This window comes from Mus caroli, chromosome 1 (assembly GCF_900094665.2).
Source record: "Mus caroli chromosome 1, CAROLI_EIJ_v1.1, whole genome shotgun sequence".
Classification (NCBI taxonomy): domain Eukaryota; kingdom Metazoa; phylum Chordata; class Mammalia; order Rodentia; family Muridae; genus Mus; species Mus caroli.
Genome location: NC_034570.1, coordinates 126195150 through 126218548, shown reverse-complemented (window position 1 = coordinate 126218548; position 23399 = coordinate 126195150). Strand labels below are relative to the sequence as shown.

Sequence of the window (23399 nt, the reverse complement as noted above, 5' to 3'; positions counted from 1 at the left end):
CAGTGCTCCTAACTACAGAGCCATCTCTCCAGCCACAAACTTCATTTTTCTTATAGATGTCAAAAGACTAGGAAGATCATTTCTAGGAAGAAATTCACCACAACAATAAAAAAACCTTAATGGCACTGGTCACTGCATATCAAATTCACTCATTTCAAATGATCAAGTTATTGAAAGCAGGTATGGCTTTCATCATTGTACGTGCGCATGCAGAAATGCCTTGCAGAGAGGGCACAGGCAGCTCTGGAGCTTGTGCCCTACAACAGAGCAGGGGCACTTTTAGCAGCTAGCTGAGCCATCTCTTCAGTCCCAGAGTCTAGAAACAAAATTAGTTCTACATGTTCCTGATTTTATGAAATAAAGTTCTAATGCAAAAAGTAGCTTACTAATACTAGCTCTAACTGGTAATTTCTTCTATGTTAAGCCAAATAAAATGTTAAGAATCAGATAAACTAAGAAAATTTAAATTCTCTAACACACTCAAAGCACAATGGCAAGATATTTCACACCCTCTCAGCTCAATGACCACTATCTTAAGAATGAAAACAGTATCAGTAACCTAGACTTTTTAATGCCATGTTGCCTACTGAACCAATAAAGACTTGCCACACAGAAAGGATTAGGAAATGACTTCATTTTCACCCAGCACAGACGCCTATCACACCTCTGTCAAAAGGTATAAAACAAGTGAAGCATCCAGACCTACCAAGCAAGAGAAAAATAATAATTTCTACTTAAAATATTCTGTATTACATCACTGCACAGAATGAACACGTCAACTCTCAGACATTTGATTTGTCTTTCATGACTCTGGATTCTATTTATTTTGCATTTATTTATCTGCTTATTTATTTTGTAAACTTTTTCTTCTTCCAAAGATAGTATTATTAGAGACTATAGGAAAATCTCATTCAATCTTATCTTTACAATGGTCATTTCCATTTAATAATTTATTTCATAAGCATTAAAATAACTAAGATTTTTCTCTCTTATGAAACAGGATCTCACTATGTGGCCAGGCTGACCTCACACTCACAGCAATCCACCTGCCTCTGCCTTCCAAGTGCTGGGATTAAAAGTGTGTATCACAAACCCTGTAATTTTCATTACTCATGTGTCAAATCAAGCCCAAACAGATCAGCTTTTTGCACAAGTCTTCTATAAGGACAGCAAACGTTTATAAGCACTTGCCAAATAGTAGCTTCTCTCTGTCCTACACTTTAAGGTTCACCTATTATCCAAAGCTCTGGAAACTGCCTTGTGTTTGTCTACCTTGCTCTGAGGAGACTCTTGGCTTTGTCGTCCCAGTGTTCTGACACTGTTAGCAGCTCCTGCAGGCGGGCCATAGCTTTCTCCACGGCAGAATATGGAGCCAGCCCCACCCCTAAGTCTATGAGTCGTCTCATATCATCCAAAGAAAGGGAGCTGGAGTCCAGGCAAGCCTGCTGAACCTCTTCTAGCCAGCGGGCCTGCTCTAAGCGAATGCGCATCTCAGTGAGCTGTGGAAGTTCAACATCAAATTCAAAGCTGACATCCAGCAACTCCTGTAGCTCAGCAGCGCTAGGCATTTCCTCAGACAGTAGTTTTTGGCTTTGCTGTTGGAAATCTTCCACACGATTCAAGAGATCCTAAAAGAAGACAAAGGCAAACAATCAAAGTCATACTATCAGAATACAAGTTTCAGCAGGGTAGTGGTGGTGGGCAACTTTAATCCCAGCCCTCAACAGGCAGAGGCAGGCTGAGTTTGAGGCCAGCCTGGTTTATAGAGCAAGTTCCAGACAGCTACACAGAAAAACCCTGTCTCGGAAAGCCAAAAAGAAAAAAGAAAAAGAGAAGAAAAAAAGAAAAAGAAAAAAAAGAGGAATAATAAAGAAAAGAAAATGAGGTGTAACTTTCTTTACCAAGCCATGTTATGTCAGTGATAATGTGAGTAAACAAAGCAACGTAAATGACACCTGAGAGCCAAAATAGGGGGTCATAACATAAAGTCTATACCAATGAGAAGAACTGGCTGGTAGCCACTTTTTCTTACTTTCGTTTGGGTTTTTTTCTTGTTTTCTTTTTATCAGTCAGTCTATGTGAGCACGTTTATGAGCATGTGCATTCCGAGGGCTTCTGAACCTTCAGGCACTCATGCTTGTGATGAGCAGAAGAGGGCTTGGAGAAGAGTTCCCTATTTCTCCAAGGCATGCTGCCTCCCTCAACCACATGGCCCTCACATTTTTTTTCAACTAAGAAGCCAACACGCCTTAGCCATAATCCTGCTCTGGGCCCTAGTGGAACTGGTACATGCACAGAAAATTCAACCTCTGATCATACTGATTGTGTAGCAAGAGCTCAGAACCATCTCTCCAGCTCCGGACTTACTATGGAGCCCAGACTGGCTTTGTACTTATGGCAGTTCTCCTGCCTTGGGATCTAAATGTTGAAATTTTAAGTGTGGTTCACCATGCTAGATTCAGTGGTCACTTTCACAATAAAAATCTCAACTTTATCTTCCTTTAATCTCCTTATAACCACCCACTATTCCACAAACAAAAATTCAAATATGTGTGAATTATTAGCTCAGAGGTCAGGAGCACTCGCCACTCTTCAAGATGACAGCGGCAGTTCCCAGCCCCCATGTCAGGTGGCTCACAACCACTGTTAATTCCAGATTTAATGTATCTGATGCTCTCCTTTGGCTTCAGCAGAAACACACACACACACACACACAATAACAAACTAACCACCAAAGAGCCAACTGACCAACTTAATGATGTCAATTGAGTATATAAATATACCCAAAGTCCTACAGATCTTTATATGGTTACCTTTAGCAACGGTGTCTGACTAAGGACGCACGGCAGAGCATACAGCTGAGTCACAAACTGTCTAAGTTCATTCACCGTCAGCTGATTCTGAGACTTTCCTCCACCAGATCGATACCTAGAAAGACAAGGGCCCGAGAAAGCCATGAAGACACATGCATTCATTACTCGGAGATGCCAATGGGTTCCTAGGTTCAGGTGCCTCCCAGTCCATTCTCATACAGTCAGAAATAGATACCTTGTTTGCCTTTTGCCATTAAGCAACTGCTGGGCAACAGAGGCACACTTTTCTGCATCCTGCGTGACTAGTCGAAGGTGACGCAAAAGATCATTGTCTGGGAATTTCTTCATTTCTGATTCTTCAATCAAAGCTTTAAAGCTGACAAGACCTAAAACAGAACAAGTCGTCTTTCCTGTGATCAAGCTCATAATCACTGTTACAGAGTAGAGAAGGCTTTCTGTCCGTTCTTACCCAGAAATGTACCACAAGCAGTGTTTATCTGACTGGGGGACGGGGAGGAGTCTGACAAAGGGTACTTAGAGTCGGGTCTTCAGGAGTATATAAGTTTAGATTTAAGTGAAAACCTGCTCATTTGTGAAAGAAAAGTAATAGAGATCTACTGTGGCTTAACCCACTTTGTGGCCTTCACTTCACTTTATAGTTGACAAGAAACTGGTGGTGGTGCTCCCCTCCCCTCCATGAAAAGGGAGGGAGGGACCTGCTGATGTACAAAGTGGATAGAATGGAGTGTGGAGGGAATGGCTGGCTGGAGGGCAGGCTCAGCAGCTAAAAGCCCTCACTGTTCCTGAGGAGGGCCAGGTTTGGATCCCAGAACCCGCATAATGACTCAGGAGTCTATAACCCCAGATCCAGGGAGCCAGAGCTCTCTTCTGACCTCTGTAAGCACCATACAAGTACGAGCGCGCGCGCACCATAAAGGGAGGAGAACGGCCACTAAGAGTACTTGTTATGAAAGAAGACAGACTCAGGTTCAGTCACCAGCACCCACATAGCAACTCACCATCATCCTTAAGCCCAGAGCTCTCCTGGCCTCAGGGCTTATCAGGCACACAACAGAGTAGACTCACTCACACACACACACACACATGCAGGCAAAACACACACATATAAAACTCTTCTGTTTTAAAAGAAAGAAAAAATAATGATAAGTGCCAGGGACATTAAATTTTGATTAGAACTAGGAAATGTTAAGCCAACATTTCACCAACATTTTAATATTATATTGCATTTCAAAGAATCCATTGTAACAAAATACATAAAGTTGCTATTATTTTCTTAAGATTTTTAAATTTATTCATTTATCTATTTATTTTGGTTTTCAAGACAGGGTTACTCTGTAGTCCTGGCTGTCCTATAACTCACATTGTAGGCCAGACTACCTGCCACTGCCTCCTGAGTGCTGGGTTTAAAAGTGTGTGCTACCACATCTGGCTTGATTTATTTATTTTTATGTGTATGGTGTTTTGCCTGCATATATCTCTATACACCATATGTATGTAGTGGCTGGGGAGGACAGAGGAAGCACTGTATCCCCTGTGACTGTAGTTATACATAGTTATGAGCCACCACATGAATGACTGGAGTTGAACCCTGGTCTTCTGAAAGAGCAAACAGTACTCTTACCTCTGAGCCAACTCTCCAGCTCTGTTTTGGTTTTCTGGGGTTTTTTCCCCCCGTTTGTTTTTTGTTTTTTTTTTTTTTTTTTTTTTTTTTTTTTTTTTTTTTTTTTTTGATCCTTGTTTTTGTTAGGGTTTCTCTGTATAGCCCTAGCTGTCCTGGAACTAGAGCAGGCTGGCCTCAAACTCAGAAATCTGCCTGCCTCTGCCTCCCAAGTGCTAGGATTAAAGGCGTGGGCCACCATGGCCCTGCTTTCTATTTGTTTTTGTTTTTTTTTAAAGAAGTTTAGTTTGTTCTTTTCTCTCTTTTCACTACAAGGGGTGGGGTGTCAAAGTGGGGAAATGTGAGCCATGGTGTACATATAGAGGTCAGAGGTGAACTGGTTCAGATGTCACATGGGTTCCAGGGACCTAATCCAATATCACTGGGGCCGTGTGGCATGTACACTGAGCCACCTCGCTGGCCCCAAAACCATCTTGTATAACCTATATACCCAGGCTTCACTGAGATGTTGAGCCCATCTGCCTCACCCATCTTGGTTAGAACCCTCTGCCAAGGACCTGGATGTAAGATTAAGCAGGAAATTAGGCTGTTTCAAAATGTTGACTGCAACAAAATCCAACTAGACTTTGCAGCTTATTGAGTCCCACTTTCTGCATTACTTACTTTTCTTCTTATTTATCTTTGCTTCCAAGGCTTCATTCACATTTAAGGCCCATTCATTGTAAGACTCTGCTCGAAGCTTTAATGCATTCATCATTGGATAGAGATCATCCAGAGTGTATCTATACCTGGACACAGAACACAAACAGCAATGAGACGGGCCAGTGTGAAAAAAATGGATGTTATATCCTCAACATTTAGAGACCTATAATAATTAAAGACTCAGTGTGGGCTGGGAAGACGGCTCAATTGGTAGAGCAATTTACTTACAAGGACAAGAACCTGAGTTTCAATCCCCAAAACCTATGTGTGATGATCTAACTAGGAAGGGCCCCCATAGGCTCAAATATTTGAGTGCTTAATCATTATGGAGTGGTGAGACTTGAGAGGGAATCATAGGTGTATCCTTGATGGAAGTGTGTCAGTGGGACTGGACTCTGGTGTTTCAATTGCTCATGAAAGGCCCACTGTCTCTCTTTTCCTTCTGCCTTTGGATATATAACCATACTCACACATAAATATGATATCACACACACACATACATGTGCACTCAAGCACATGGATGTACACATACCAGGGCATCAAAAATACACTAATGCACATGCACACTCAAAATAAATAAATGATTGGATGCTTTCCCAAAGGAAAATACCTCATCCTTACTTACCGCAGGTTATACTTATATGGGGGGCAGGAACACAATTCTTTCACATGATGTAGGCAAACAAGTAGGCCAGGTTTACAAGAGCAGGAGATGGCAGACATGAAGCATGTAGTTTTGCATTTTATACACTGCCGCTCATCATCTGGCAACAGCTCAAAATCCATTCTTTCAGAATCAATTACTCCCTAAAACAAAATCTATATTAGAGGATTTGAAAGGATAATACAATCTATTTTTGGTTGTGAGCCTAGCCTTTAACAGCTGAGCCCAGGATAATACAATCTAAAAGACCCAAGAAAATATGTACTATTTAGAACTATATAACCGGGCTGGAGAGATGGCTCAGCAGATAAGAGCACTGACTGCTCTTCCAGAGGTCCTGAGTTCAATTCTCAGCAACTACATGGTAGCTGACAACCATCTATAATGTGATGCCCTCTTCTAGCGTATCTGAAGACAGAAACAGTGTACTCACATAATAACTAAATAATCTAAAAATAATAATAGCACATTATTCTACTTGTCCAAGGAGAATCCTTCTTTGGATGAGGCAGGTCCTCAAGTCTAACCATTTATTTCTATTTGAACATTAATAAAATTGTTGATAAATGAATGCTGCTGAAGTTAGCAACCTTATACCAAACTTAGCTTACAGAAAGACTGGGGCACAGAGAGGAAGAGCTAAAGACACATGCTTTCTATCACAAAGGAAAAGTAAAAACACTGGCACACTTGCCTACAATGCACAGAGAAAGCCCTGGACTTGATCCCTAGAATCTTCAGGACACATACATAGAGGTGCTTGAAAGATGACTCTAGGATTAAGAAGAATGAACACTGCTCTTGCAGATGACCTTAGCTCATAGCCACCTGTACCTGTCGTTGCCACCCAGAGATCTAATGCCTTCTACCAACACACAGACTTTACAAACAAAATAAAAATGGGAAAGGGAGGAAGGGAGGAAGGGACAAAGGAAGAGAGGGAGAGGGGGAGGGAAGGGGGGAGGGAAGGAAGGTTGGTTTTACATTAATATTTTAATAATTTCTGACAATTACTCGTTAAATCAACAATGACAAGACAAAGTAAAAAATGCTAATGAACAGATTTTTCATTTTAATCATGATCACTGAAAAGGATTTCTGTGGTCTGGAAAGAGTTGAGGTTAAAGAAGAACAAATACCAACTCTGAATTCGCTGAGAATGGAAAACATAGTTTATACACAATTTTAACTTGTAAACTCCACATTCCACAGGTCAAGAACAGTTTTTCAAGTTGCAGAAATTCGCTACTATTATTATTGAGAATTTTGCACCAATGTATTTTATCTTTTTTTCTTTCTTTTTTCTTTTTTGGTTTTTTGAGACAGGGTTTCTCTGTGTAGCCCTGGCTGTCCTGGAACTCACTCTGTAGACCAGGCTGGCCTCGAACTCAGAAATGCCCCCCAAGTGCTGGGATTAAAGGCATGCGCCACCACGCCTGGCTACCAATGTATTTTAATTACATCTACCCCTACTACAACCTCCTCCCAACATACCTTTCCAAGGTTTATGTCCATTGTTTGTTTGTTTTGTTTTTAGTCACTCCCACATCCCCAAGAGTGTGGGGCCATGAGTGGAGGACAGGACAGGGCAACCTCTCGCTGGTACAGCACCTAAGAAAAGCTACTTGAAGTCCTCCAGCAGCTATCAGCTGCTAAAAGAAGTTCAGCTAGAGCAGGAACCTACCCCGCCAGGCAGGAATTCTAATCACTAGCTGCCATTACTGATGTAGACCTTGGCAGGTCACTTAAATCCACTACACACTGCTTTCTCCAACAATAAAATATCAGGGGACAATAGATATCCTGCTGGTGGTCCATAATGAGCTCCCAATAGACAACATTCCAGTCCTCTATACACAGTGGCATATAAAAAGAAATGATTGTTTACATATGTGGTTGATCCAAAAGAATCAAAAACAAAAAACAAAACCAAAACCTACTAAATCAAAATCATAACAGGAAAATGCAAACGAACTAAAAGACAGAAAAATAATTTTTAAAATAAAGAACAAAACTAGGCATTAGGATTATAGCTCAGTTGGTAGAATGCTTGCCTTATGTGCTGCTCCAAGCCCTGCATTCAATTTCAGAACTGAATAAAACTGAGTACTCTAGCATACCTATAATTCTAAAACTGGCCAGGAAGGTCAGAATTCAAGGACATTCTTGTCTACGTAAAGATTTGTCAAAGCCTTTTAGAGGGCTAGAGAGAAAGCAATGGTAAGTATGCACATCAAGGACACAAGCTCAGCGCCCAGCACTCCTATTACTGAGCTCACCACTGTCTGTAACTTACACTTGACATCCTATTCTGAACTGGGGGCGCTGAGCTCCCATGCTCCCATGCACAAAACTATCTGCATACATACCAGAGATTGGGGGGGGGGGGAGAGACACACACGGACGGACACAGGAGACTGGAAAGAAGGGAGGGAGGGAGGGAGGGAGGGAGGGAGAGGGAGAGAGAATATTCTAAAAGTAATCACTAGCAATTTAGTACTAGCAACAAGTTAAATTTGCAGGTCTTAAACCAAGGTACTAAGGCAATTCAGAGAGAAGTTTTTAAGACATAATGAAGGGACAACTAGACATCCATATACAAAAATAAATAAAAACAACACTTTAGACTTGTGTCTCATACAAATAAAAATTACTTAAAATGATCCCGAGGCCATTCATATTATAAAAGTATGAGATACTGGAGAAAATCCTAGTGACTGCTTCTTTATTATGCACAATGTCTTAAGTAGGAGGACACATAATAAACAAAACTTAAAAGAGGCAAGCTTGTAATCTAGTACTTAGAAAGTAGAAGCAGGAGGATACATGAAACACTATTAGAGGAGAGGAAGGGAGGGATGGAAAGAGGGAGGGGACAGACGGGGGAGCAGCACTAATGAAATAATATAATTTTATAATTAAAACAGACAAACCATGTGAAGAGATATTTTACAGAAACTGATACAAGGGATAAAATAAATAAGGTCAATATAAATAAAACAAGTATTACTACACGTCAATTAGAATTGCTTTTTATCAAGAGTCATAATGGGACAAGCTAATAACTAGCAGGTGAATATCCTGAAATGGCCTGCTTTGGATATTATATGATCTGTGATAGGCGCACCCTTATTAAGCAAGGCTGTAAGGGATTCATTTTAGGAAAGATTCCTGCAATTAATATGCTTTTCCTGTTATTATTAAACTTATATAATTGTCACTAAGTAGTAGCACACCCCTTTGGAGCAGATCTCTGCAGATCCACGAAAATGTAGTTTTGTACTAATTCTATAGAGACAAATAGATGACTTAATGATGATCCTTAAGAATTCCTAAAATTTATGTCTGTGATTTTTTTTTTTTTTTTTTTTTTTTTTTTTTTTTTTTTTTTTTTTTTTTTGGTTTTTCGAGACAGGGTTTCTCTGTGTAGCCCTGGCTGTCCTGGANACTCACTTTGTAGACCAGGCTGGCCTCGAACTCAGAAATCCGCCTGCCTCTGCCTCCCGAGTGCTGGGACTAAAGGCGTGCGCCACCACGCCCGGCTATGTCTGTGATTTTTAAGCTCTTTTATAGTGGGACTGCTATTATTAGTTCCTTTTCTGAGAGTCACAACTGCAGTGAGAACTCTGCCAGTCTCCCAAGTGTCCCCAGTTCACTGCTCTTAGTCACCAGACTCTCTCCCACTCAGAGCACATTCCACGAGGTTGTAAAACAATTAACCAAAGGTCATAAAAAGGGAACTAGCTATTTATTATAGATGCTCCGACAAAAGATAAAATATTGACTGGGTTTGTCTATACAAAACTTCACTAATAAATTAGTTATGGTTTTAAACCTTCAGTGAACCTGTAGATCTGAGACAGGTGATAGATGTTTAGCCAGATAATTACTCCTAATGGATATGAATGTAAACATTCCCTGCTGTAAACTTCTATTTCAATTTATGATTTGATCTTTTTGTGTGAACTTGTGATGAACTTTGTACCATGTGATCATGTATTCTGAAAGATGTATAAGTACTGAGGACAAGAAGAGAGAGAAATTTTTGCCTTTCCACACTTAGTCCCCGCTTAGGATCTTTTGCCTTTCCCCTCAGTTTTCATAGGAAACTTTTTACAACTTAGTATAAACTCTATAACCACCTCTCTAAGTGTCCCAGTTTCTTCCTGCAGCTTCCTACCAGCAGGCTGAAAGTTAGAGCCCAGCAGTTCCTGCTGAGCCAGAACAAAGGCCACATGGCTGAATCCTCACTGTTAGGCTGCAGTGTCAGTCACCTAAGCCTGCAGCAGTCTTTACCCTCAGAAAGAGCCAGAACGTTTTTAGCTTTTCAGTACAGTTAAAGAGCTTGAAAGCCTGAGGCCCTCAGAATTTCAAGTCATCACCAGAGTCCTACTCTGTGACTATACCACTACCCTCAACAGGCCGGAGGGCCCCCGGCAGCTCTGTAGACATTAAATACAACGTGGAAAAGCTTCTTAAAACAGTAGTAGAGAACACAACGACTTAGTAAATCACAATCAATGACATGGAATTGGGACTTCCAGAAACCTTACCAATTTCCGAACAGTTTCCCTTAAAGCTTTCTCATCCTCAATCATGATGGCCATGTCCTTCTGAACAGTTGACGCTACCACAACGTCTAATACATCAGCCTTAGAAGCCATTTTGCATATCATTTCATCGTGGGAAAAGACACAATAACGGTGCAGCAAGCGATAATGCTCCACACACTGGCGGCCCAATGGCAGCTGTACACAGGGCACAAGAAAATGACATAGTCAGTCTTTTTTAATTTCCAAAGACTTCTGACTTACAATATCATATTACCAAATAATACAATCTAAGTCAAAACACCTATCACTTATCAACCCTAAACTAGACTCAGATTCCCAGAGCCCTGAGCCTATTGTTGTGCTCTAAAGATCTATCACATTAGGTAACTTATTTGAAAACTGGTTTAGGAAAAAGATTATTGATAATGAGTTACCGAGTAATGTGGAGTTTAACTGGTAATGTTAGTACTATTCCTCAAACAACAGTGCTAACCTGAAACCCTACCAAGTTTTAAGACTGGAATATTTGTTACTAGTTTGCAAGCTTTAATAAGCTTCAGCCTTGGGCTGGAGAGATGGCCCAATGGTTAAAGGCACTGACTACTCTCTGCTGAAGGTCCTGAGTTCAAATCCCAGCAACCAATCTGAAAAGGGATCCGCCGCCTTCTTCTGGAGTGTCTGAAGACAGCTACAGAGTACTTACATATAATAAATAAATAAATCTCAAAAAAAAATCTTTAGCCTTATTAAAAGTCACTAGACTCTATGACTCTATCCTTCAGGAAGACTCTTGCTACAAGTTAGGTTTCCCAAAACCTGCTGAAGCAGGGTGGTTTACAATAAAGAACTCAGGACTAGCCATGGCAACACTGGGAAAAAAAAAAGACAAAACACTGCTCTATCCCCTAAAATTTCATTAAAAATGTGTACAATTTAAAAGAAATGTCTTGAGAGAGGTGGCTCAGCACTTAAGAGCAAGTGCTGATTTTTAGAGAGATTCAAAGCACAGTTCTCAGTACCCACGCCAGGCTACTCACAGCTATCTGTCATTCTCTGGCCAAAGGCATGGGCATGCACATGGACATGCACACAGTGCGTGTCTGAGTTGTCACACACTGTGTTATCCAGTGTCTTATCTCACTGTAAACTGGAAAAGATTTTGCATAGAATCCAGATGAGTAGCAAGGATATGTGACAGTTTTTAAAGCATTTTATGCTATTTCCACAAAAAAAAAAAAGATTTGATTGAGAAAGCTCAAATACATAACACATACCCAATCAACAGTGCAGAAGTTAACGGCCTCAGCAAAATTAAAACCTTGGTTGAAGCCACTGTGGTAGGCTCTTGGAAATGTAATTACAAACTCCCCAGCACACTGATTCGTTCGATAAACCTACAGAGACAGGGATGAGCGATTAAGGTTTTACAGTAACATTCTCAAAGGCAATTTAGACATAAACTATCAGATGGTTTCTCTAGACAAATAGGACAGGACTACACACACACACACACACACACACACACACACCTATCAAAAGTGAGGAGAAAAAATTACTGTTAGAATCATCTGGTTTCTGCCACAAGATGGAGTGGTATACCACACTAACAGAACTAAATAGTCTCTGAAGCGAAGACAGTGCTCTTACCACAAAAACAAGAAACCATCTAAGAGGCAAGAAACATCTTTTTTTACAGATACAATCAGGAACCTCCTAAGGTTCAGCTGTAAGTGAAGCAGAGACAAGAGGATCTCTTGAGTTGGAGGACAATCTAGACTTCATAGCAAGTTCCAGACCAGGAATGAAAAATCAATCCATTGATTTCCCAAAGCCCTAAATCTAGCCCCTACATTTTATTCCAATATTGACAAATTTGAAAAATCGAAGAGAAATGCTAACAATGAAGACATAGTGAATGTTTTGTTCTTTTTGTCATTACTTTATGGTCCACAAATACATACTTAATGGCCCTCCATAAAGTCCTCAGAGATCCTGTCTGAAACATCAAGATGATGATCCCCGAGGAACAACGCCCAAATGCAGACACGCACACAACACCCTAGGTGCTTGAGGAAGGGGGGTTGCGGGGTGGAGGCAGTAAGCAATGTAAAACAGACAGCTCTGGTTACGAAGCAGCACCAGGACAAAATGTAAACCTAGTATCCCTAATCTAAGGCTCTCGGTTCAATTCCCAGAACCACCGTCAGAATCAGTCATGAGGAGCATTCCATTTTGGTTAATCATGAGATCCCACAATTCACTGTCGCTTCTTCTTCCTTTTTTTTTTTTAAAGATTTATTTATTATTACACTATAGCTGTCTTCAGCCATCCCAGAAGAGGGCATCAGATCTCATTACGGATAATTGTGAACCATCATGTGGTTGCTGGGATTTGAACTCAAGACCTTCGGAAGAGCAGTTGGCGCTCTTAACCACTGAGCCATCTCTCCAACCCTCACTGTCACTTCTTTATGCTGTATTGGAAATTAAATCCAGGGCCTGTTCTTATTAGATAAGCATTCACACAAACATCCCTACTAAACTTCCTCTTTTAGAGAGGAAAAAGGAATAAAAGACTGACCCCAAGAACTGGAAAAATGGCTCAGTAAAGACCACTTTATAAATTTGTAATATTTATAAATATTTTCAAAAAGATTTTAAAACCTGAGCTTAGCTCTAATTGTAACTAGCTACCCACTCTCATAGTAAACGATTTCCATTTGACAGGTAACTTTTTATCTTTTGTTTACTAAACTTATAAACAAAACTTAAAGGGCTGGAGAGATGGCTCAGTAGTTAAGAGCACTGAGTGCTCTGCCAGAGGTCCTGAGTTCAAATCCCAGCAACCACATAGTGGCTCACAACCATCTTTGATGAAATCTGATGCCCTGTTCTGGTGTGTGAAGATGAAGACAGTGACAGTGTACTTACAAAAAACAAGTAAATAAATCTTAAACAAACAAACAAAAAACCTTACAGTACAGAAACCATTAGTGGTCATGGCTATACATTCTCCCACTCACTGACTGATACACTAAAGTGAGCGTCACTCATCTGCAGAGCAAGTCATTAGTAATATAGGAGTTTAGAGTTTCTAAGTATCTGGCCCACTGGGAGACTGCTATAAAGCACCCAACAGGTTATCAACTTATATTATGGGGGAAAAACACCAAGAAACTTTTTAAAAAGAAAAGAGGGGGTGCTAGGGAAGCTGTGCATGTGGGTGGGGCGGCAGGAGGATCGGTGCGGACATACAGGCACTTCATGAGTCATCAGGGTGTTGGGGTTCATGATGGTCACAAGCTGGTGCAGCAGGTCCGGCTGGGACACAAAGAGCTCAGGAGCGAGCTTCTTCATCACGTTCTCTAGCTGCTCAGCAGCGTAGCCTGGAACTCCATACCAGGTTTTTGGCTCACCCCTAGAAACAGATCAGAATCCATTAATTTGTAGCATAACACACAGCAACTTGTTAACTAGTTCATATTCTTCTGACCTACAAACACCTTTCAACTCAAACAAGTATCAGGACGAGCAGGAGGGGAACACGCAGTGCATTGCCCACCACTGCCAAGATGGGACTGAGGTCCTCCCAGATCCTACTCTACAAACATTCGAGGATTTAGTTTCTAAAAAGATAAGGAGTCACATTTGATACAGCACAGTTACTATGACTCCCTACAACAACTAAGAAGGACTGAGACTTCCATCTTCTTTTTTCCTTGCCCATTTTGCTGTAAAAAAGCTTACATCAAATACGAATAAGGCAATTATCATTTCTAAACAACCCTTATTCTTTAAAACACTTTAAATTGTTAACCAATTAATCAGTGCCATCTCTGTGAGGTATATAAAACATCATCTTCCTGTTACAGCTGGGTAATACCAGGGGAAGCAGAATCATGCTGAATATCCAAATGTACCACAAGAATATCTCTTTCTTGTGGTACATTTTCTGTGGGATTCAAGTGAGTTAGGAATTTTAAAATATTTTTGCATGTGAAAGTAGAAGAAATAAGGTGAGGGTATTACAGCTGTAGGGGAAAAAAAGGGCTTTGGGCGAAAAGTTTAGATAATAAAGTAATAAATGTCTACATAGGCTTGATAGGTATTCTAAGTGTTATGATGTCAGAAAATTAGCACAGCAAAAGGAAACTGATAGTCCCAAGTCCATTCTCCTCCCCAAAGGGATATAGAGGTTACCATGACATCAAATGAGAATTCTGGTAGACAGGGGTGTGTGCGCGTGTGTATAACTTGTTCATAAATGCTATTCCTAGAAACATCCTATACTTGCAAAATAGTGTATGATTTCAGAAGACTATGTGAAGTGAAGTGCCCTAATCGGATAGGAAACCTAAGGTAACAGAAGCTAAAGCAAATGGAACTTGAAATTCTCAGTCATGAACACATTTCTGAAAGAAGAAGTTGTCCTTCCTGCCCAGCTTAGATAGTCCTCATAGACTCCATAAAGAATTCTCACCAGTGCAAGTAGTTGATTGAATAGCTCCAGTGATCTTCAATATGCCAACAGAAGGAAGAAAAGCACATGCCCACATACAACCAGGGGAGTTTCATGCCACATATATCAGCAGTAATATGAGCAAGGACAGACTGCTCCATCACTGGCATGTTGTTCAAATTCCAGCCACTATCCAGGTATTCCTAAAATGAGCCAGAAAAAAAAAAAAGATAAAGTTTAAGCTATATCATACTAACAGTTCAGAAACATGGTTTTGTACCTTCTTTTTTTACTGTATTTACTTGGGGGTGGTTCATGTGTACAAGTACAAGGAGGTCAGAAAGGGGCACTAGAGACGGAAGTTGTGAGCAGTCTGGCCTAGGAAACAGCTGGGGTCCTAAGAAAGAGAATCAAGTGCTCTTAAAACTGCTGTGCCATTTCTCCAGGCCCTAGAATTCCATGTAAGTTGTCTACAGAACTCCTTCAAAATAAAATGAAGGGATTAGGAGTTGAAGCAGAGGTGCCACTATGGTGATTTGTAGACTTTAAAAAGTGGGCTTGAACCACACACACACTCTCTCTCTCTCTCTCAACCTGTTCATTTTGTTTTGTTTTGGGAGAGTGAAGAACATGAACTGAGCATAAACTGAAGTTCGAAGCCACCCTTAGATGTTGCGGTGGTTGTCCTGAGAGGAAGCCCATGCTGAGGTGTTCTACCTTCCTCTTCTAGAGCTGGCTATGAGTGAGCTGCACACACGTGTATACATTTCTCTATATGGATGTAAGGCTTAAAATGAACACCACAGGCATACACAATGTAAATCTAACTGCCCAAAACCAGACAGAAATCGTGTGGGTTCAGGAAGCCAGCTGCATGGAAAGCAGGACACTTACAAATATAAAAATTAAATAAGGCCTTGACTGATCATTCTTTAAAGAGGTCAAACTTGAAACCTGAAAGGGCAGCAGTGGCTTTTCCTCACCACCTCAGTACAGAGCATGACCAGGACTAAGGGTTTTTGAGAACTTAATTTTTCTTGAAATTAGTAAATTTAAAAATATCGAATAAAAGAAAAATAAAGATGTTCTACTCTCCTCGTGAGATAAAAGTAGTAATATCCATCAGAATCAGTCATGCCAGTGAAAACATACAGATTATACTTGCAAACACAAGTAATGTCATTTGTTTAAAATAATGCACCCCTGTAAACTAAATGAAATAAATAGCCATCTTTGACATCCCTCCCCCCCACTTTAGGGGAATGAATGGTATGAAATCATAGAGAATTAGAAGAAACTTAACCATTGTTGCTCTACTTATATAAATGTAATATATTTTCTAAGGAAATTTTATATATATACATATATAGGCATTGAGGCAAATTTTTCAACAAATCAAATATTCTCCCCAAACCTGAAATTAAAAAATAATAAAAAATAAAAATAATTAATAATGATCAAAAATAAATAAGCCGGGCAGTGGTGACATACACCTTTAATCTCAGCACTCGGGAGGCAGAGGCAGGCGGTTTTCTGGGTTGGAGGCCAGCCTGGTCTACAGAGTGAGTTCCAGGATAGCCAGGGCTACACAGAGAAACCCTGTCTTGGGAAAAAATTAATTAATTAATTAATTTAGTAATTAAGGCTGTGCTGGAAGTAATTTTAAATACTTCAGGGGGTGGAGGGCTGGCTCAGCAATCAAGAGCACTGACTGCTCTACCAGAAGTCCTCAGTTCAATTCCCAGCAACTGCATGGTGGTTCACAGCCATCTGTAATGGGGTCCAATGCCCTCTCAGTGTGGTTGAAGACAGCAACTGTGTACTCAAAAAATTAAAAACAACAACAACAAACTTCAAGCTAGCCAAAGAGAATTTCACTAACAATTCTCAAGGCTGTTGTTCTTAGTTAAGTGAGGCTGTCACTAGTCCACGGCTGTGCTTTCCACACAGAGCTCCACCTCACACAGCAAGTCCTGAAAGCTGGAGCCTACCTCTTCCTCAGGAGAAATCTTGATTTTCCCATCTCGAACAGGAAAGCCACTGCCAAACTCTTTTGAAGCAATATCAGCTCCATACTCCACTGTGACATCTTCTTCAATAGTGCTTACGAGCCGCCAAAATTCCTTCTCCACCAGCTCTGTGGGAACCATCTGCAAGTACAAGGAAATTAAAAGAGGAATTTTTTCATTCATTCACAAACTGTTTAACTAGTTAAGAGATGGAAATCACAGAATAAACTTCTAAGCAAAAAAAAATCTGTTCATAATTTCCCACAGGTGAATAACTCTATCCAGGCAACAACTCCGTTTTCTATAATAAATTTTAAAATTAAGAACTAATAATTAGCTGAGCAGTGTTGACACACGCCTTTGATTCTAGCACTTGGGAGGCAGAGGCAGGGGTATCTTTGAGTTCGAAGCCAGCCTGGTCTTCAGAGAGAGTTCCAGAGCAACCAAGACTACACAGAGAAACCCTGTCTTGCAAAAAGTTAAAAATTCATGTTCACTGATCATGAACCAGCCACAATTACAAAGAGAGGCCAAAGAAAGTAAACTAACAGTTTGAGGGGGGTTTTAAAATGATTGCTCCTGCAGAGGTCCTGGGTTCGAGTCCCAGGACCCACTTGGGCCTGTAATCCAGGGCCAGAGGATACACTGCTCTCCTCGGCCTCTTTATGGGCACCAAGCACACACATGGTGCACATTCATACATGCAGGCAAAATACTCCTGTATCAAAAACAAAAATGAATAAACTTTTTTAAAAATGTAATAACAAAAAACAAATTGCAGAATATGAACAAAAAGACCTTTGCCTCAGCATGTCCAACAATATAAAGCTATCAGGCATCAGGAAATGTTCTAAGTACAGGCCTTCATGTTTTCCGACATCCGAGAAGAGATATCATAAGCCAGTTAACATGACTGTACAAATATGAGAAAATACTAAAATGCATGAAGAGTAAAAATAAAATTTCAGGTGGAATATGCATAAAAAAGAAAATATTTGGATTACTAAAAGCTGATGTCCATGACATAAAGGACTATGTATTTCTGGGATTCCACAGGGATCAAAGCTCCTATCTAACCTCCGTAATCTCATGCATGAGCTGTTTGCTGTGAGAAAACACATGAGAAAAATCCCATCTCAAATATCCAGAATCACGCTGAAACCATTTAATTTTGACTTATTTGATAGAATATTGATACTGCTTATGTTTCTAGATAAACAAGGAGCAACCATGGAGTCTTATAGTAAAATTTACAGTCTAAGACTAGACAACAGAGTGCACCAGATGTGTGCAAGACACAGCACACACTGCATTACTTGATACACAGCAAGCTTTCCACCAGCATTGTGAGACTGTCTTTAAGTTGCAACTGCTGGACTACGGGGACTATAGGACTTCATATTGGTGTTTGCTGTTATTAACATGAAGCTTTTCTTTATCCAGAAATGGAGTTGCAGAGAAAATGTCTACACTGTCCATATTAACTCTTTCCTCACCAGCTACCTCGTTTAAAACAAAAAACAAGCAAACAAACAAAAAGTGTAATTAGTCCAGGTGTGGTAGTGGCCCTGTAGGCTGGCTTGGTTCACAGAGTAAATTCCAGGCTGACTGGGGCTACATAAATGATGTCTGATCTCAAAAAAGTAACATAAAATAAAACTTATGTCACAGATGGGAAGATGTTTCTAGTCCAATCCCAAGAACCCACACAGCAGGAAAGAACCAACTTCTACACGGTGTCTTCGATTTCTACATGTTCAGTGTTGCCTGAGCACGCACTACACACATATAAGCAAATAGTAACAAAAAATGTTTAAGGTCTAAATCAATCTACGTACATGGACTGGCATGTTGAAGTAATCAGATTTGAATGCATCTGCCATTTCTCCAAACGTACGAAGTGTATAGTCCCTTGCTGCTTGTTCAAAGCCGAAAGCTTCTTGTGGCTTATTACATTCCTGCATGGGAAGAAGAAAAGATGTTTTCCAGGTGACACTTTCAAATGACTAATCTATGTAGCCAACAACAAAAGCAATTTTTTTAAAGATTTTTAAGATTTTTTTTATTAAATTCAGTCTACATAAGAAAAATCAAATATGTCTGAAGACAGTGGTACAAATAAAATACATTTTATCAAAGAATTTTTTAACCTTCATTTATTTTCATGATCAAATGTCTTCAGTACTGAAAACAAGGGGAATGATAATGTTCGAGAGTTTAAACTATAAAATCAACTTAAACTATACCAAAATAAAAATTATTAAGTAGATGAAATATTATAGCTCTCAGAATGAAACATTTAATGATAGCCAAATAATGCTACCGAAAGGAATAACCAAAACACTAAGAGGTTACAGATGCACTATAAAACTCTCCTACACAGTGGAGTCAAATAGGTTTGCATATTCAGACCATTTAACGAGGTCATCTCTACACAGGTATTAAATACTTAAACATTTAAATATTAATATTTATCTAACACCATGGAAGCTATCTGACTTCCATAATAATCTGTCCTTGTGTGGTCTTCTCATGTTACACGATAGCTATACAGAAAACATAAAAGCTTTCTTAGTGGTATTACCTAATTCTAACACAAAATGTAATATTCCAATGACTGAGCACTTCCTTATATAGGAAACAGCAAATTTTGCTACACTGTATTAATATCAGCACTATATACACTACACTGAAATAACTTAGGATAAAAAAGTATATTTCTAAAATTGTCTAATTGTCTAGCATTCATTTAAAATAGAAAAAAAAAATGTCGGGAGCTAGGAAGATAAAGTACCCGCCACAGAAGCATTAAGGGCCTGAGTTTGTATCAAGGAACTCAAAGGCAGGGCCACTAGCACTTGATGGGTAGGGGAGATAAGGAGATAGCTGAAGCACAGCTGTCACCATATGAATGTGACAGCTTCAGAATCAGAGACCCTGTCACAGAGGAACGCACATATATGTGCACTGTGACAGATTCAAAGGTCCTGCAACCCAAACCATAGACTCACAGACAGACATAGACACACACGGAGCAAGAAATGGAAAAATAATCTGCATGAATACACACTACGACATTAATGATGGTTTCTATGTCATGTGAAATCATCCAAGTTTTTTAAGTGCTCATAAATTCCTACAAAGAACATGCGTTAAAAAATTGTATTTGATGACATGGTGACTAAAGGAGTAAAGTGTAATTATCTGAAGAGCATATATACACTGAGGAGCTTGGAAAGATTCCTCTCCCATTCACTTCCAAGCCTTGTTTTGTTCATGGACTACTTATTATCAATGCATCTAAAACCCACAGGCAAAGGAAAATGTTCCCAAAGTAGTTCTCCCTCTCAGTCATTAATACTTACTTGAGCCAAACACTTAGGACACCTCCAGTCTCCCTTGGGAACGTCATGGAGAGGGGGAACCAGGCAGAAGGTGTGGTAACTGTCATCACAGCCGTCACACAGTAGGAGCCGGTCCTCGTCATTGCCACTGCCACATAAGAGGCACACATACAGGTCCACCTACGGAGAGCAGAAGAGTTTGAACCGTTACTTCATTTTGTGAGTTTCTGTTTTCATTTTGTCTTCTCTTGTTCTGACAGGGTCTTCATGTGAGCAGGTGGCCTCGCTTAGTGGAGGATGACCTTGACCATCTAAGCACTGGGGTCAAAGGCAGGCAGCCCCAAACCCGGCTTTCCGGATGCTAGTAAAGCTAGGCGGGTGTTTAACACACAGTCATGGGCCAACCCCCAGAAACAACAGGAGTGAGAAAAATTATATATCTTAAATGTCCAACTCAGAAGTCTCACCTTCTGTCTGACCATGAAGTTTGGCATTAAGTATCTTTACCTAATAATAATCCATCTCTACAGCCCATGCATAATATAAAGAAAAAAATTGTCAGGGCAGAGAGATGGCTCAGTTGGTTAAGAGCACCAACTGCTCTTCCAGAAACAATTCCCAGCAACCACATGGTGGCTCACAACCATCTGTAGTGGGGTCTGGTGCCTTCTTCTGGTGTGTCTGAAGATGGCGATAGTGTACTCATACACATAAAATAAACTTAAAATAAAAAAAATAGTAATAATCCTCCAGGCTGGAGAGAGGGGATGGCTCAGAGGTTAAGAGTGCTGGCTGCTCTTTCCAGAGGTCCTGAGTTCAAATCCCAGCAAGTACATGGTGGCTCACAACCATCTACAATGAGATCTAGTAACCTCTTCTGGTGTGCAGAACACTGTATATATAATAAATAAATCATAAAAATATAATCCTCATAAATAATAATAAATTATTAGCCAAATAACTACTACATTAAGCAAATATTCTGGAGGCAGGTGTAGTGGCAGCTGCTTGTAATCACAGCAGTAGCAAACTAGGGCAGAAGATCTACTAGCCTGAAATGCTAGCCTCATCACAGAAGAGCAAATACGAAAACAAAGCAACAGAGGCAAATGCATCTCTAAATTTGAGGCAAGCCTGGTCTACAGAAAAAAAAAAACATTAATAATGCTTACTAGATGCAGGTAGTTCCTTACTTCTAAACTGACTTAAACAGCCCTTAAAATATCTTTCCTTTGTTGATACTAAGTTAACCAATACTAAGTAATGCACATAAGCATGTGCTTATAGGTAATGGTGTACCGGTGGGGCTATCAGGAAGGGGAAAGGCTAGGGATTCAACTGCAGAGCACCTGTTTAAAAGGAAAAAAAAAAAAAAAAACTCTGCTCATTTCCCAGAGCTGAACATGGTGAAGTTCGCGCCTAGGATGTATGTGCGAGAGGAAGAAAAAGAGGAAGGAAGGGTGGACAACTCAGGAGGCTGGGACTGGAATAGGGAGAGATCCTGTTAGAGTGATGAGGTAACAACAGGTAGTGTCCACTCACCGCAGTGGCCGTTTTCTTGGCCCGGCTCTTGGGCTTCTCCTTCTCACTTTCTAACTCGCAGTCTTTCTTCTCAGTGGGCTCTTGCTTGATGGTGCTTTTCATTTCTTTCTCTGCAGGAAGCAATCCAAAGTTAGTTCTTTCTGTATGCACTCTGCTTATCTCTGCTCCCTGCTTCACCTCATTCTCTTCCTCTCCTCTAACTGACAACCAAACACAAATGCCATTCCACACTTATTCTCATTTTATTAACACCTAGTGTTACTAGGTACAGGAACTCAATGCTGACTGATAAAAATAACCTCTATTAAATTTTAGCATGTGAGTGCTATTATGAATAGCGTAAGTCTTCAAAACAGGAGCTAAAAGTCTTCTTTAATTAAGAGGACATGTCAGTCGGGCAGTGGTGGCACACGCCTTTGATCCCAGCACTCCAGAGGCAGAGCCAGCCTGGTCTACACAGTGAGTTCCAGGGCAGCCAGGACTACATAGAGAGACACTGTTGCTAAAAAACAAACAAATAAAGAATAAGGCATACGCCAGGCCCAAGTAGCATATACATTTAATCCCAACACTCTGTGTGTGTGTGTGTGTGTGTGTGTGTGTGTGTGTGTGTGTGTGGCCTGTGAGCTCCAGAACAGTCAGAGCTACATACTGAAACTATATCTCAAAGAAAAAATGAAAAAGAACAAGACATGTATGTTTCTCTTGCTAATGACAGGGATACCACCAACTCACCAGCTGTATCTCTACCACACTATACACCATCTCTCCATTATCTAAGATGATGCCCTGGTTCATGTGACTCGTTCATAACAAAACTACCTTGAGGAACATGATCCTCAAAGAAGATTAGAATCTTCTCTGTAGTCTTACAACTAGTTAGTGGTTGAGCCAGGACTGAGACTCAACGGTTCACTCCCCACTACACCATGTTGCCCTCGCACTAACACATGAAGGCCTACCTCATTTACTACTGCATTGGCAGGTGCCCTGTGCTCATGGTATATAGTACTTACTCCAGGTCAACTACAAACTGACCTCTGGCCAGGCATGCTGGCACATGCCCATACTGTCAACACTTAGAAGACAACAAGAATACACAGTAGAAAAGAAAGGAAATGGAGGGAGGAAAACAGGGACAACCACAATACACTCAAGCATTATCAACTGTTATCAGTTTCTGCCTGCTTTGAAATAAAAAGGAACCTATATACTTTTCGAATCACCTTTTAAGTGATTTACTGAACTAAATTTCAAAGCAGCAGCCAGATGAAACCGAGAAATTCACCTATATTCCAAATATGCATTTTTCCAGTTTTGCCCTACCACCTGTTAATTGCGAGAATAAAGACGATGTATTTTATTTCTCAAGCCCTACCAAGTGACCAAGAAATAACAATTGCTATCATCATTTACTTTTTCTCATTAATGTAAAAATCACTTACCATTTTCCCATTTTGGAGTTGTGCAACCCATTCGGCGTCTCAGATTATGAGTCCTGGCTTCTGTTGCCTCTTCTGGCTCAATTTTAATATTCATAGCCTAAAAGAAAATTGTCATAGACATAAATATTCTCTTCTTTTTGTTTTTACTTAGTAATTCATAAGACACTTTATTCTTTTCTTAGGAGATCACATTTTTAAAATTACAAACTAGTAGAGTATTCTCCAATAA

The 23399-nt window shown here is 40.2% G+C and overlaps 1 protein-coding gene across 1 annotated transcript in view; it reads right to left on the bottom strand.

Moving 5' to 3' along the window:
• The window catches only part of Kdm5b (lysine demethylase 5B), a 74928-nt gene that overhangs the window by 12967 nt on the left and 38562 nt on the right, over nt 1-23399 (bottom strand). The window contains exons 6-19 of the mRNA XM_021176317.2: nt 23171-23267; nt 21726-21835; nt 20205-20363; nt 18678-18797; nt 16822-16980; nt 14852-15033; nt 13627-13789; nt 11646-11765; nt 10372-10566; nt 5780-5961; nt 5116-5240; nt 3049-3199; nt 2814-2928; nt 1273-1628 (exon numbers count right to left, since the gene is read on the bottom strand). Of these exons, the coding sequence (XP_021031976.1) occupies nt 1273-1628; nt 2814-2928; nt 3049-3199; nt 5116-5240; nt 5780-5961; nt 10372-10566; nt 11646-11765; nt 13627-13789; nt 14852-15033; nt 16822-16980; nt 18678-18797; nt 20205-20363; nt 21726-21835; nt 23171-23267 (2234 nt within the window). The remainder of the gene's footprint in view (nt 1-1272; nt 1629-2813; nt 2929-3048; nt 3200-5115; nt 5241-5779; nt 5962-10371; nt 10567-11645; nt 11766-13626; nt 13790-14851; nt 15034-16821; nt 16981-18677; nt 18798-20204; nt 20364-21725; nt 21836-23170; nt 23268-23399) is intronic.